The sequence below is a fragment of the Marmota monax genome, unplaced genomic scaffold (genome assembly GCF_021218885.2).
Source record: "Marmota monax isolate L192 unplaced genomic scaffold, Marmota_monax_Labrador192_F-V1.1 WCK01_AAM20220418_F8-fsc00061, whole genome shotgun sequence".
Taxonomy (NCBI): Eukaryota; Metazoa; Chordata; class Mammalia; order Rodentia; family Sciuridae; genus Marmota; species Marmota monax.
The window spans coordinates 18854976-18870147 of record NW_026695230.1 but is presented as its reverse complement, the minus strand read 5'-3'; the positions used below and the strand labels follow the sequence as shown (position 1 = coordinate 18870147).

The 15172-nt window shown below is 37.1% G+C and overlaps 1 protein-coding gene and 1 pseudogene across 1 annotated transcript; both read right to left on the bottom strand.

Moving 5' to 3' along the window:
- Positions 1-3467: 3467 nt before the first annotated feature.
- Positions 3468-9241, bottom strand: LOC124088406 (inhibitor of nuclear factor kappa-B kinase subunit alpha-like; annotated as a pseudogene).
- Positions 9242-11524: 2283 nt separating this feature from the next.
- LOC124088405 (olfactory receptor 226) lies at positions 11525-12523 on the bottom strand. Its single transcript, XM_046437950.1, has one exon. It carries the CDS (start codon positions 12521-12523, stop codon positions 11525-11527), a length of 999 nt encoding a protein of 332 aa, XP_046293906.1.
- Between the last annotated feature and the right edge of the window lie 2649 nt (positions 12524-15172).

Below are 15172 nucleotides of genomic sequence, written 5' to 3'. Positions count from 1 at the left end.
GCAGCCAAACAATAGTCATCTCTTATCCATTGAAATACAGATCTGACCATGACTTATGCCAAGAGACTGAAGGATGAGATGCACCACTATCCCTTTCCATTGAAGAACTCATAGCCAGAGCTCAGCCTTGCCTGATAGTAGGAAGGAGATTGTCCCTTGCCCTCCATCCCCGGCATCCAATTACAACTTCACCACTGAGATAGTTCAGTAATATTTAGTTGGTCATTTTTAAATTGTCTTTGACCACATGGTTTTTCTGGGAAAAAGAAACTGGCTTAGAGAACAGAGTAGGGAGTTTTCCCATATTCTAAACCCATAGGAAACAGCACCACTGTAGAGATACCCCTTCTTTTCAGGACATGTACTACATTCTACATTTTAACCATCAGTCTCATGCTGTCCCACACATTCACCTTTCACAAAATTTAAAAGGACTGACTTCAGGTTAGAGCAAAGCTATTGATAATATCATCCTGAATAGAAGACTTAGCAAATATGTACTTGAATGTCCTCTTCTGTATAGTGGAAACACTGATAATAATGCCTATCTTGAGGGTTTGTTGTGAGAATTAAATGTGATAATGCATAGAAATAACATGGGACCTGGTCCATGTTTGTTCTCTGTATTAGCTATAATTTCACTATACATTACTACACTTATACATGTTCATTCAATCATAGGCACTATATTTCAATCACATGTGCTCATATAAACACATGGCCATTCACTTGCTTTTACTTATACTTACTTTTACCTGTTATGATCTAGAAATTAAGGTAATTCCAATTTCCTGCAGAACATGATTATAACATCTTTGATGAGCTCTAAGTTGCAGACCACTAATGTCTTCTTTCATATACTTAAACAAATGTCTGTAGCTTCATATTCTTCTCTATTTTCTTTGCCATAAATGTACCTTTTAGCAGGCTCTATTTTGAAGAATGTAGGGCTGCAAAATTCTCTTTATTTTTCTTATTCTCTTATTTTCAGAACCCAAATCAAAGCCTTGAGATCTCTATGGTATCTGAGGAAAGAAATCATTTAATTATGTTACAAAACTACTTTTCCCAGTCTTATGTATTTGTTCTTAAGAGACAACACATACTAATAGCTTTCTTCTAGAATAAGAAATATACCTTTTGTCCCCCTGTCCAATACATAATAATCCTTCACCTGCCTGAATTTCCCCAAACTTGGGTAAATTTGCAATGTGCACTGGATTTTCATTTTCCTATTAATTTAACCCCATACCCTTCTGCCCAGGAATGATGCCTGCTAACATTTCCCAAGTTTGTCTTCATTTTCTGTGGAGCTTTCTTTAGAGATCACCCAATCTCCCCTAGTACTTTAACCATTCATCATAATCCATCTGTCCTATTTTGTTGAGTGGAAAATTCTTCAAATATTTGTACTTATCATGGAAAAACTGACCAGTTCTGCAGATTTTTATCTTCTCTGAAGTGTATGGTCTTTGCTTAGAAAGCATAGTGAGCACAGCAGGCACTAAAGCAGGAAGACAAAAGCAGAGACAGGAGAATATATTAGTACTTGCCTACCTTTTGCCCATGCCTTCTCCCCAGGAGACTCACTTACACTTGGTCTTTCCTGGCTCTAGGGAAACTGAGCACTGCCAAGTCTATGTCCAGGGGACTTGACAGAAGAACTGAATCTTCATCTATCTATAAATTCCTGTTTATACCTGTACCATGTTTATCTCTACCTGTGGGCATAGTGTGATCCTTTTCTCTTCTACAAGATGATTTAATACCAAATTATTTTAAAAATCAGTATAATAACCTAATTTGGTTTATAAGATAACAGATGCATTCATGTGTCTATCTTTAAGATAACACCAATAATTTGTTTTTTCTATTATTTTTATATCTTTAATTGACATATAATAATTATACTTATTCCAGGGTATCATGGATGTTTTTAAATATGTATGTATTATATAATGTACAAATTTTAGAAAAAAAATATATATATATCCTCAAATATTTATCATTTCTTTGTATTCCTTTCTTCTATCTTTACTCAAATGTATATACTATGATCTTACATGTGGAAACTAGAAAAAGTTAATCTCATAGAATCTAAGAGTAGAACAGTGATTATTAGAGGCTGGGGAAGGAAGTAGGGAAGAAGGATTGGAGAAAGGTTGGTCAAGGGGTACTAAGGTACAGTTAGAGAGGTCAAGTAAATTCTGGTGTTATTCATTCTTTCTTCAGAATTTAAAAATCATTTAATACGCAAAGTGAAAAACTAGAATACAAAAGAATTACACATTTTTAAAATAAATAATGCCTTCTAAATTATTTAACAGAAGATAGAGATCCACTATCAATTATCTAAAACCACTGGGGCCTGATATTTAAGAATTATGAACTTTTCAGATTTTAGAAAGGAATTCAGTGCATATAAAATACATTAACCCTCAGAGTCTATGGCACAATTGCCCCCCCCCAATCAAAATTGTTAATATTTCTGCAGCAAAATACATGAATATTCATACTAAATGGGATAAAAATATTAAATATCAGTTTAGATTAGATTGCAAGCAAATAAATTTTTTCACCAAGCTTATGAAAACCTTGTTTTCAGCGCTTATTGGATTTTGAAATTAAAATTAGAGATAAGGGAATATAAACTTACGTGACAAGACTTGATTCTTTAAACAACTCATTTTTACAAATGAAAAAACACATAAGTTTTCAAATACATAATAAATTAACAGGCATCTTTTGATATTATTAAAATACATTTTAAATACATACACAAATAACATACAACATCTTTTATGATTCAACTTGTATGAAAGGCACAGATGTACAATCTTTTCTGCAAGAAGGGGACACTGTTAAATGTGTAGAAAAATTAAAAATGGGATTGAGATGACTCTTTATGCCAGGAAAAGCACTTAATGAGGACAACACAAGGAGGTAGGGCTTTTTCTTCATGAAGTACAATTTTACTTGTGAGCAGTTTCTTCCACAGAAACATAGGTAGACACTTTTACTTTAAATGTACATTAAATGAGGTTTACTTTTCTATGTACAATACTATGGCCTTATACCTAAAAATTAACTTTGGAGGGCATTATTGTAGTTAAATAAGTAATGTTTTACCAGGTTTGAAGAAGCTTCAATGATGTTCCAAAGTAGCTACCGTATTAAAACAAATATTTAAATATGTTCAGTGACTTTTTTAAAAAAATAAAATCCTGTTTGGAAGTCAACTTTATTTAAAAATCAGGATAGTGTGCTTGTAACATCTTGGTAGTTTCTGATCACAGTCATTATTCCTCTGATTGGCATGTGAAGAGCAGTTTCATGGAGGAAAAACAAGTTCCAACATGTACAGCAACAACTTCCATAGGTTTGAGGTCAGCGAACAAGAGGCAAGTCATCCTGTTAGCTAACTATAATCAAGATTCATCATACTATTGCCCTGTTCCTCATTTATTTCACAAATAATAGTGCTTAAAGGAACAAGACAGTTCAAATTTTTTTCTATCACTTGTTCTAAAGTCTTCCACACATGACAAAGGCTGTGCACGTTCTTCTAAAGTCGGCAGCCATGCTGATGCTTGAGGGTTTACTGTACCTTCTAGACTGGATCCAATAAGGGACCAGGCAGAACTCTGTGTGCAGGCAATTTTAAGGAGAAGCCATATTTCTTTCTGCCTTTTTCTCTGCATAAACATGATAGTATTGTCAGCTTCTTTGATGTTACTGAAGGCCACCTCCATTTTGGGGAGTAGATTAATAATCTTCTGCTTACAGCCCAACAACTTGCTCAGATGACCAAATAGCTCCTTGAGAACATGGCCCTGACTTTGCACAGTATACATAATGATCGTCACCATCTCTGTGCTACTGCTGTAGGAGTGATCTACAGTTCTGTACTGTAACTGCTTATAAAGATCAATTGCATGCTGTTCCAGAGATTCCATCAAAATCTCCCTGATGTATTCCATATAGGCTTTTTTGTAGCTCCATGATTTCAGTGTAAAAAGACATAATCTGACCTTTAAAGTATCCAATGACACCAACCTCAGCACAGTAAATAGCCTTTTCTTCCATTTCTTTCCATGCTTTTAACATTTTTTTCTGATGATATCCTATAAGTCATCTGTTCACAATCTCTCTCTAAGTCTAGCTGAATGCTTTTGTAAAAAACTCCAATTTAGCCTTCAGTTGCTGTGATGCTGAGATCAAAGTGTTCTTCATTTTTGTCAAGTTAGCATTATATCTAAGAAGATTTAACATTGCTGCTTTCTGTCCCTGAAAGAGCCTGCTGTAGTCTTCTTTTATCTCAGACACATAGTGCCCTGCTTCAGTCCATACTTTATGTAGCTATGTAATTGGAAGCTGTATTTTTCTGTTTTATACATTATAATTTACATAATTTGATAAACTTCTGAAAGTGAATGGTCCTTCATATACAGTCTTCCTTTTATCCAACAAATAAACCATACAGCTATCACAGCCTCTAACTTCATCTAGAACATTTAGAGGTTGGTTTCTGAGGATCCAAAGAAATTCCTGTCTCTGAAAAGAGTTCTTGAAAAAATTTCATGCTCAATGTGAGAATGTAGTGAATGAAGACTTGCATCAGATGGTAACAGAAAAGAAATGATCTTTGCAGAAATCATATTTAGATTCAAATTCAGAATGTGATCCATTAACACAGAACATTTTGCTTGCTCCAAAGCAAGATCAACAGGTCCCCCTCTTTGGTGTGGGTCCCAATTCAACATCAACTGTAGCCAGATTTCCTTGGGCTCCACAATTAAACTACAAAGGCTGTTTGGTTGAGATAAATGGTTACTAAACCCAACTTCTCCTGTCATCTATTCACTTGAAAATATACACTTTGAATCCTTCTTATTAATCTTCTCATGCCAGGTAAATGGCTGCAGATGATGCAAAAAAAAAAAAGTCATCAACCATGACTGTTAGGCTTATCCTCAAAGAACTCCAGGGTCAGATACTATGGTGATCCCACAAAAGGTGTACAGAAACTTCCTTGATCAACATCTTTGGCATATCCAAGATCAATTATTTTATGCATTACCTTTCCATCAACATCTTGAAAAACTATATTTTCAGGTTTTAGATCTTGATGTATAATTTTGTTTTCATGTAAATATGGAATCCCAGACCTCTGTATCACTCAATAAAGAAAATATTTGGCTTTCTTTAATTCCACAACAATTTTCTGGTTTGTTAAGTAGCTCCCTAAGATTTTCTCCAGGACAGTATTCCATTACTACAAGAGGCACATCATTTATTAAAAGTTCAATTCCTCAGGAACATCACAGGCCTTTACAACATTGGCGTGCTTCAACTACATGATCTGGATTTCATGGCTCTACCATTCTCTGTTTTGGGTACTTAGCTCTAGGTGACAAGACTTAATTGCTATTTTGATTAATTGCTATCAAGTTCCCAATGCTGGTACAGACAAACATTTCTGAAGGGTGGCAAGCCACTCCTGCATCTCCCGGGGCCTGCCCTTACTCGACTTCTCCCTGTTTGTTCATTCTTTATTTAAAAAACCTTCTTGGTCTTATTGAACTCTTATATATATATATAGGATGCTATGCTAAACAGTCTTCAGAATAAAAATATGTTCGTGATGGTATCTTCCCTTTGCAAACTTATGATATTATTGGTAAAATAAGAAGAATGTACTATGATAAGCATAGAATGTTACATGTGCCACAACATGTACAAAATGTTCTAGAAACTACCAGAAGGAAGACATACTTTTTAAGTTAGGTACCTAGAAAAGATTTCATCAAAAAGTGTCATCCAAGACTCATGAAAACAAGGTAGTTTGGAAGTAGTTTGAGAAGTAATTTTGTTTCTGCAGTCAGAACTGGTTCCTAATATAAGTTCAACCATTTTTTAAACCTTTGCTTTAGAAATTTTTCTTCATTCCTTAGTTTATCCATTATAAGATGGAATAAAAAAAAATAGTTCCCTTGTCAGTATTCTATCATTGATGAAAGGATCAAAAGTGAAATATATTAACAGTTCTAACACTGCTTTATGCAAATGTGGAATATTACCTGTGCTAAAGTAAGAGTGATGGCCCAGATGTGATCAGTAGGAATGAAGTGAAAGGGCTTTGAATATAGAGAGACTAGCACAGGAAAGAATGTGGAATTGAAGCCAGAATTAGGCAAGCAGTCAGTGTAGATGCCGCAGTCCAGCTGCAGCAAAATAACTGGGGTGGGGTGGGGGTGGGGGTTGACGAACAACTTGTGTAGATTGATATAGCAGGAGTAAGAGCCGTTTATTGTAGGACAAGAGGGGTATATATACATTACACACAGCTTATCTTAATTAACATAAACTAGATACAGCAGTCAACCAATAAGGAATCTCCACACTTAATGGCTCGCTGGCGTTACTTCACAAACCACTCCCTCTGGCAGAATGCCAGGCGCCATCTTGACTTGTTTACAGACCCTAACATGTAGATAGGTAAATCAAGTCAGGTCAGATCTAGGAGGCCAATTTTGAGTGAGTCTTGGAAGTTGGAGACTGTTCCCTGAGGGATCTTATCAAGAACCTGCCCTAGCTCCAACCTGCTGCCAAGGTACCCTGTCCCAGGACTTTCCCCTCCCTACAGGGAGCTATAAGATTGTTAATGTGTCCTTGTTTACTCCATCCTGCCCTTCCCCCTTCAGCTCACCCATTTCCCACCTTTTGGCCATCCCACTGAAGGCAGGAAGAAGAAATATAAGGGGGGAAAGGCAGGAGAACAAAGGAAGCCTAGGGCATATAGAGAGGGCAGAACACTTCGCTTCTTGGGATACCATGATATCAGCTATGGCCCCCTTCTTTCTCTCAGGAGAAGTCTGTGTTACCCCTTTTTAAATAAACCCTGCTTCATGTGCTTGCCTCGGCGTGCTTTTTTAATGTTCAAACTTCAACATGGGGGAAGCAGGACTCGTCACCGATAACCAGCGGTATCAGAATGACAGCAAAAGGTGAGTGTTATGTCTCACATATCATGTGTCCCCCAAAAGCTCATATGTGAGACAATGCAAAAAGTTTCAGAGTTGAAATTGTTATGAGAGCTGTAACCTAATAGTGAATCAATCCACTGATAAGGATTAACTGGGTCATAACTATAAGCAGGTAGGTTGTGGTTGGAGGAGGTAGGTCACTGGGGTCATGACTTTGATATATATATTTTGTCCCTTGTGAGTGGAACTCTCTCTACTTCCTGGCCATCATGTTCTGAAATAATTTCCTTCACTATGCCCTTCCACCATAGTGTTAGGCTTCACCTTGTGCTCAGAGCTCTGGATTCAGCCCACCATGGACTGAGTCTCTTTAACAATGAGCTAAAATAAACTTTTCCTTCTCTTTATTGTTTTTGTCAAGTTTTTTTGGACACAAATGAAAAAACTGACTAAAATAATGAGACAAAGAATAACGAGGCCTCTGCAGTGACTAGAGGTCATAATCACTGCCTTGGACTCCAGGAAGCATGCAGTCCCTGAAGGGACACTCTCTCAAAGGGTGCACCATGTGCTCATAACAGGGGAAGCAGCAGCCCCCTTGTCTGTAGAGCTGACCATAGTCTAGGGAGTTCTCAGGATCTCTGTTACAAATTGTGCCTCAAGTAACCATAAACTCTAGAATTGATGGCTAGAAGTTTTGAAAGAACAAAGGCTCATCTGATGCATTTGTGTCTTGGTCTATAGTCAAAGGTGGCTGAATGGAGCTGAAGCAAAAGCCTGAAGAGCTTTGTGCAGCTCTTGAGGATATAAAGGTCTACAAATGACTGGTTGGAACTTGGTGGGGGAGAGTGGATCTAGCCCTTCCTTCCTCCTCCTTTTCCTCTTTGTCTAAAGGCATATCAGTTGACACTGGTTCTGGGAAGGCTGGGACTACTGGTCTTCATGAAATGAGACTATGGAATGTAAAAATCAGGGAAGGCAATCTTGCTCTGAGGAATAAAGACAGCTGCCTTTTAGGCTGTCATCATCCATATCTCCTGTAATTGTTCTATCCTTGCCGGCACCTAAGAGTGCTTTCTAAAAGAGCTGATATACTTGGCTAGAGTGAGAAATGTATAAAGCAGTTAACCAGATGTAGGTTTTTCTTTAACTCTCTCTTATAAATTAGCTGAGTTAAAAACAAAATATTGATGAATAAATGTCATGAGAATTAAAATTTCAGGTAAAAAATTTTTTAAAAAATATCTTCACAAAAGAAGAGTGTTAGCTGTATATACCATTGTAACCATGAAGGAAAGCACAGCATAATTTCATTTTGTGGAAACCACTGCAAATAATCAAACTTCTATTAAATTATTAGGTCTAAAAAGACTAGTCATGCTTTTAATATATATTTTATTTTGGAATAATAAATTTACAGAAAAATTATGAAATTTGTAAAAAGAGGTCTCATATATTCCTCAGTCTCTTTCCCTTAATATAATCCTCTTTCATTCCATGTATAATTGTCAAACCTAAGAAATGAAAATTGACATGTTACTACTATTTAAATTTTACCATTTTATTCATTTTTAAAATTTTTCCATTAAAATTCTTTTTATGTTCCAAGATCTAATGCAACATACTATACCACACATAGGAATCTTGTTAATTTAGTCTCCTCTGCTCTAATATTTGACAGTCTTTACTCATATTTCATAACTGCAATAGTTTTTTAACAGCAGAGATAGGATTTTCAGAACTGCAGGATGATTGTTATATTTAAAATGTTATTCATCCAGAAAGGTTTTGGGGATATTTGCTAACAATGTTAAATGTTGGCAAATATTAAGATACTAGATTGTTTATATAAAATAAATACTGTAATAGCAATAAAAAAAATCTATGTGTACAAGGTTTGTAGTGAACAAGAGTTTAAAATAAAGACCAAAAGGAGAATCAGAACAGGCTATGAAGAAATTTGAAAGGCAGAGTTTTATTCAACATTGGTGGGAACCACCTGACTTTTCTTGAAGGAGGTTACTAGGGATTGAACCTGGGCCCTTGTGCATGCCAGGCAAGTGCACTACCACTGAGCCACTTCCCAGCCCCCACTCAATATTTTTGGTACAAAAATCCTCTGTATTGATTATCACTTTCCTGTAGATGTTAGCTGCCTTTGGAAATGCTGAATAGCACTCCTTTCTGAATGACCCAGTACTTCTGCCTCCTGCACTGATGCAAGAGAATAGTGACCTCCCCAAAAGTTACATCATCTATTCGACAATTTGAAAGATTGGCAGATTATAAAGATAGTCTGAAACAAATAGGACCAAAAGGAACAGGAATAAAACAAAGTCCCATATCTACATTAAAGGGAGAAATAAGTTAAATCAACGGAGAATGAAGAAAACTTTACCATATATTAATGATTCGTTTTGAAAAACCTCAGGAGGTTTTATGACCTTAAAATCAGTGCAAGCCATGAGGGTCATACAACTATTGAAATTCAGTCCAGGTCAATAGAGGGCTCAATCTTGTCATAGTTCACATAGAAACAAACCTCCTTTCATTCATTTTTTATCAAAAGATGAATATATTCAGGACACTATGCTAAATATTATTTCCATACCTGAAGTATTTAAACTCAAACTTGAAGTCAAAATTAGAGATTTTTTTAACTTGAAAAAGTAATGCGTTTCATTTTTAAAAAGGCTCAGAAAATAAAGAAAAACACAAGGAAGAAAACCAACATCTCATTTGTACTATTAACTAGAGTAAACTTATAATAGTGATGTCCAGAGAAGGCACCCACCCCTCCCAGATCATTATCCCCTTCAGAAACTTGTTCAGGGGGTGACAGTTTGGGGTAGACTTTTGATAAACTTTATATCCAGTCATCTTTAAACTTACTGTAAGACACTTATAAGGTTATATAAAAGTTTTGGCACAAATATATTTATTATTTAAAATTTGTGGTAAGTCTAGACTAGCAAACAATGCCCAATATCCTTGCTAGTAGCCTTTCACAAACTTTATTAAGCAGCATATAACTAAAAGAACAACAGCAATAATCAGATGCCACAATTGGAGATAGAAGCTTCTTTGTCTTCAGGGTTCTAGGTCTTGGGCAAAAGTGTAGGGAGCTAAATTTCTGAAAATTATATTACATATCTTCCAACTATCTTTCTATCCAGATAAATAAAATTATAGATATTATTGACTAAGAAATGCTTATTTAAATAAATATGTTGGGAACAATGCTTTACCACAGGATATAATTTATAAGAATAAGAGGTCCATTGCATAGCTATCACCAATAATTTATTAAAATTCTTTCTATTTAGGTTTAAACAAATAAATAAGGCTGATTCTTTTGATACTGTTAGGTAGCCAAACCTTTTCACATATTGAGAATATTAAGAACAGTCTTTCTCTCATTAATTCTATTTAGATTGTATTATTTTCATATCTTCATAATATTCTTTTTAATGTCTCTAATTCACTTAAATAATTCCCTATTTGTAAAAGTTAAATATATTTCCATGTTATTGTCATTATAAATAAAAATATCTACACAAATCTTTTTGAATCAGAATGGTTTCAATATTTTTAGGGTTTGTAATATATATTCATATTTCCTTTCAGCAAGACTGAGTCAATTTGTAGCCTTCCATATTCTAGTAAAGGGTTTAGTTCCTGTGCCTGCCAAATCCATCTATATGTGTGACACATGTTCCTTGCCTCCGTAACTCCAAGCTATATTTATTTATTATATTTATTCATAGCCATTATGTATTAGGTACTGTTGTGGGCCATCGTATTAAAATGGCATGTAAGCACATGTGATCCTTTCTCCATGATGCCTATAGCCTAACTTAGGGGCTGGGGATGTGGCTCAAGCGGTAGTGCGCTCGCCTGGCATGTGTGGGACCCAGGTTCGATCCTCAGCACCACATACAAACAAAGATGTTGTGTCCGCCTAAAAAAAAAATAAATATTAAAATTCTCTCTCTCTCTAAATTAAAAAAAAAAAAGGGAGACAAAAGATTAAAGAAACAGTTGCTTTCAGTCACTAGTTTAATGTAGACACTGACCTCGGTAAATTAGAAATGAAATTAGAAACCCCTGTGGTCTAGGAAATGATATGTTGTCAACACAAAACATCTGCTTCTTATCTCCTTGCTTTGTAACTCACACTAGAGTGATCACCTCCTGAACCTGTTACCTCAGAGGTAACAGTCAGTAGGCTCTGATAGATGAGAGCTCATGATAAAGTCTGCTGTTTTTCCACAATGAAGACTGCACTTCCTTGGGTAGAAGTGGGACTGGGTAAATTCAATAGTGGACACAATACTACACCAGCCTCTAGATTGCAATTTATAGAAAAGTCCTGTAAAAATTTAACTTCTGGCTTACAATCCATTCCTCTTCCTTCTCCTGGACTAATCATAGGAGGTATTCTCTGCAGAGATTCCTTTGAAATGCTAACCTCTAATTTTGGCCCCCAGAACTCCTCAGGACTTCATAGAAGATATCAACCCCAGTTTCACCAGACTTCACACTTCCCCTCTAACCATTTCTCTGCCAGATTTCCTCAGGTTAGCATCCTGTCCCTGGTACAGGTGAAGAGTTCGACGTAGGGCTCTCTTGACCTCTTGGTTACGCAAGCAGTAGATGATGGGATTGAGCAAAGGTACAATGACAGCATAGAGTACAGAGACCAGCTTGTTGGTGTCAAAAGCAGAGAGTGCTTTAGGCCGGGCATAGATGAAGATACTGGCTGCATAGAAGATGACCACAACAGTGAGGTGAGAGGCACAGGTGGAAAAGGCTTTATGGCGTCCGGCAGCAGAGGGGATGCGCATCACAGCACCAGTGATGGCCATGTAGGAAGCTCCAGTGACAGAGAGTGGTCCCAGCAGGATAAAAATGGCCAGAACAAAGTCTGTAAGTTCGGCTGTGGACATGTCAGTGCATGAAAGGTTGAGCAATGGGGAGACATCACAGAAGAAGTGGTTGATGATGTTGGGGCCACAGTAAGAAAGGCGAGAAATGAGAAACACTTTGACCATGGAGATGCCAAAGCCTCCAGCCCAGGAGCCAGCAGCTAGCTGTACACACAGTCGGCCACTCACAATGACAGCATAATGGAGAGGATGACAGATGGCCACATAGCGATCATAAGCCATAACAGCAAGAAGGACACACTCAGTGCAGCCCAAGCCCAGGAAAAAGTAAAGCTGGGTCATGCAACCCTCAAAGGAGATTATCTGTCCATGATTCTGCTTGGACCCAATGAAGCCAGCAAGCATCTTGGGAATAGTGACAGTGACATACCAGATCTCTAGAAAGGACATATTAGCCAGAAAAAAATACATGGGTTTGTGAAGGGTAGAGTGGTTCCTAATTGCCACAATGATGAGGGTGTTTTCAGATAGCACTAACACATAGGCCAGCAGAGAAAGGGAGAACAACAGTGCCCGCAGGGGCACAGGAGCTGGGAAGCCCAGCAACACAAACTCACTCACTTTCCCACTGTGGTTCCTCCGCTCCATGATGTCAGTTTTGTCCACAGTTCTTCAGGAGATGGAAATGGAGTGTCTTCAAGGGGCAGCCTCAAGAATCTAGCTTTTCTCTTGGTGGGTTTATGTTGATAAGATGCAGTATATAGAGTACATGTAATTAATCACTGAGCTGAGAAATATGATAACACGAACATGCACAAAACTAAATAGGTTTGTTTTGGAGACAGAATAGAAGTTGGTTCTGGCACTTTGGGAAGCATGTATTGAGAAACACCAAGTAAGATGATGCTAGTTGATCCCAAGGTCTCTCTTTAGTCCTACACAAAAGCAAGAGGGAATGATTAAGATCATCAATTTTGAAATGAAAATACAGTAGTAATAAATTTTCATAAGCAAAATAAAATGAAAATAAACCCAAAATGGTGAGTTTCAGTTGCCCTAAAGTGAGAATTTGTCATAAGTTGGATTGTAATTCTATTGTGAGGAAATAAATTTCACAGTGGAGGAATGACAATACTATATAACACATCTGAGCATTTACTGTGCATTATTATTGCAGGCACTGCAGGATTAGTTCACTTGATCTTCAGAAAAATCTTTCAACTACTCTGAGTAATTGCCTCACTTAATACCTAGGGAAACTGAGGTATAGAGAGATTAAGAGACATGCTCTAGGTCACATAGATGGTAAGAAATGAGACCAGGAAGTTAGGACCTTGGTGCTTCTAAAATATTCAGGTGATATGCAGGATGGAATGTAAGATATATCCTAAATTCACATATAGGAGAGGGAATTGTTGGGATTCAGCTAGACAAGCAGTTCCTACCTGCAAAGAAAAGAGACCAAAGCAGAACACCAAAGGTTACAACAACTGTAGGATGAAAGTCCCACAAAGCTCAGCACTCAAGGGGAGGACATGGGACACACTGGAAAACCAGGCTAGAAAACAGATGCCAGATGTCAGAAAAACTGACAATCTCATCAGTTATAAAAGTTGTGCTAACTCTCTTGGAATGAAAGTAGAGTACCTTCTTTTACCCTCAAGACCAATTTACATTTGGTGGACCACTCTCTGTTTATCTTGATATCAAAGACAAAATTTTCTCTTTTGAAACTTCAAGATTTTTTTTCTGGGCCTGATGTGAAATAGAAGTTAGCATTTTCACATGATGATTGATTTGAATAAAGGACTATTTTTCACCCCACCCCCTGTATGATCATAAATTGAGAGGAGTGCACAGATTAGAAAGAATGGACTAGACAGTCAGCTGAATACCTCAGTGCTATTTCCTCTCACAAATTTTCTTTCGTTTTACTCTTAGACCTATGAAGACCTTTACTCTTAGCTTCTATGAGGTACTAGGAGCAAAATGTGCTGGCAAATCAAACTTTAACCTGCTAATGATTTTATACCTGAGATTCTCGTCTCTTTATACTCTGCTGTCGTTACTTGAGCCCTTGACATTTCTCTCAGTACGAGAGACTTGCATTTCCCATCACCTCTGTTGTTATCATCCTCATCCAAATATTGTTTATTTCAAAATTTAAATGGATCAATGATGTTCTAGATTATCCATAAGTTAAGAGTTTGTAGTACATAAGGGTTAATAGTGTTTAAGAAGCTCATGATCTAGTAGTAGGAATGTGTCTTCATATTCTAACACTTAAAAGCTTACACTGCCATGTCCATCTCCCCATCATGCACTAGCTTCCTAAGTGGGAACTCAAACTTGCAATTGTCCTTTTTGACCTTAGCCTTGGTCTTTTCTCTTCAATAACTGATTTGTATGCCATTCATTGGGCTTTTGACCCCCTTGACCTCAGACCTGCCCAATTATCCTTTAATAGAATAGGATAATAGAAAACTATCTTAACATTTGATGCTCTGCAAACTTGAAAATAAAAAAACTTTCACAGGTGAACTCCTAATTGGTATCTCTGCCTGTGATCTCACCCCCACACCTCAAATCTTCTTCCTCTACTCCTCTACTTAAAAACCTGTCCACAGTGCCCCATTACCTGCATAATAATGTTTGAACTATTTAACAAGACCTACAGATACTTCATGATCTGCCCTTACTTTCACCAAAATCTTGCTTCTTGCCACAGTCCACATTGTCTTGTAAGCCCTGAAGCTCTAAGCACATGTTATCACCACCTAACTCTGCTCATGTTGCTGTGTCATGAGCATGACTGACTCCTACATGCCTTCAAGTCCTGACTCATGTGGCATACCCTCATCAGTTACTCTTCTTTTCCTTTTACCTTTGTAGTTTGGGTGAATTTCTTCTCATTACTGCTCCCATTAAATAATGTGAAAACTTAAGTACCATTTTATTTGCTGTATCACTGCTGCCATTACTCAGATAGATATAAAAGAGGAGCTACGTAGTTGAAGTGGCCCCATATATTGTTACTGATAAAATAAGGAGTGGACATGATTCTCCAGAAGTCACTAGAGTTTCTCAAATGAAATGTGTTTTAGAGAAATCCTTCCCAAACCCATTATTCCTCTATCACAATGAATGGCATTTGTTTCCATGGAGTCACCTATGCCAGAGATCTGGAAGTTTCCTAGATATTTCATGCTCATCCTCCTCCTGCCCCACATTCCACCCACAGTAACCTAAATCCTATCTAAACTGTCTGTTTCACTGTCCCTCAGGTCTGTCTCCTTT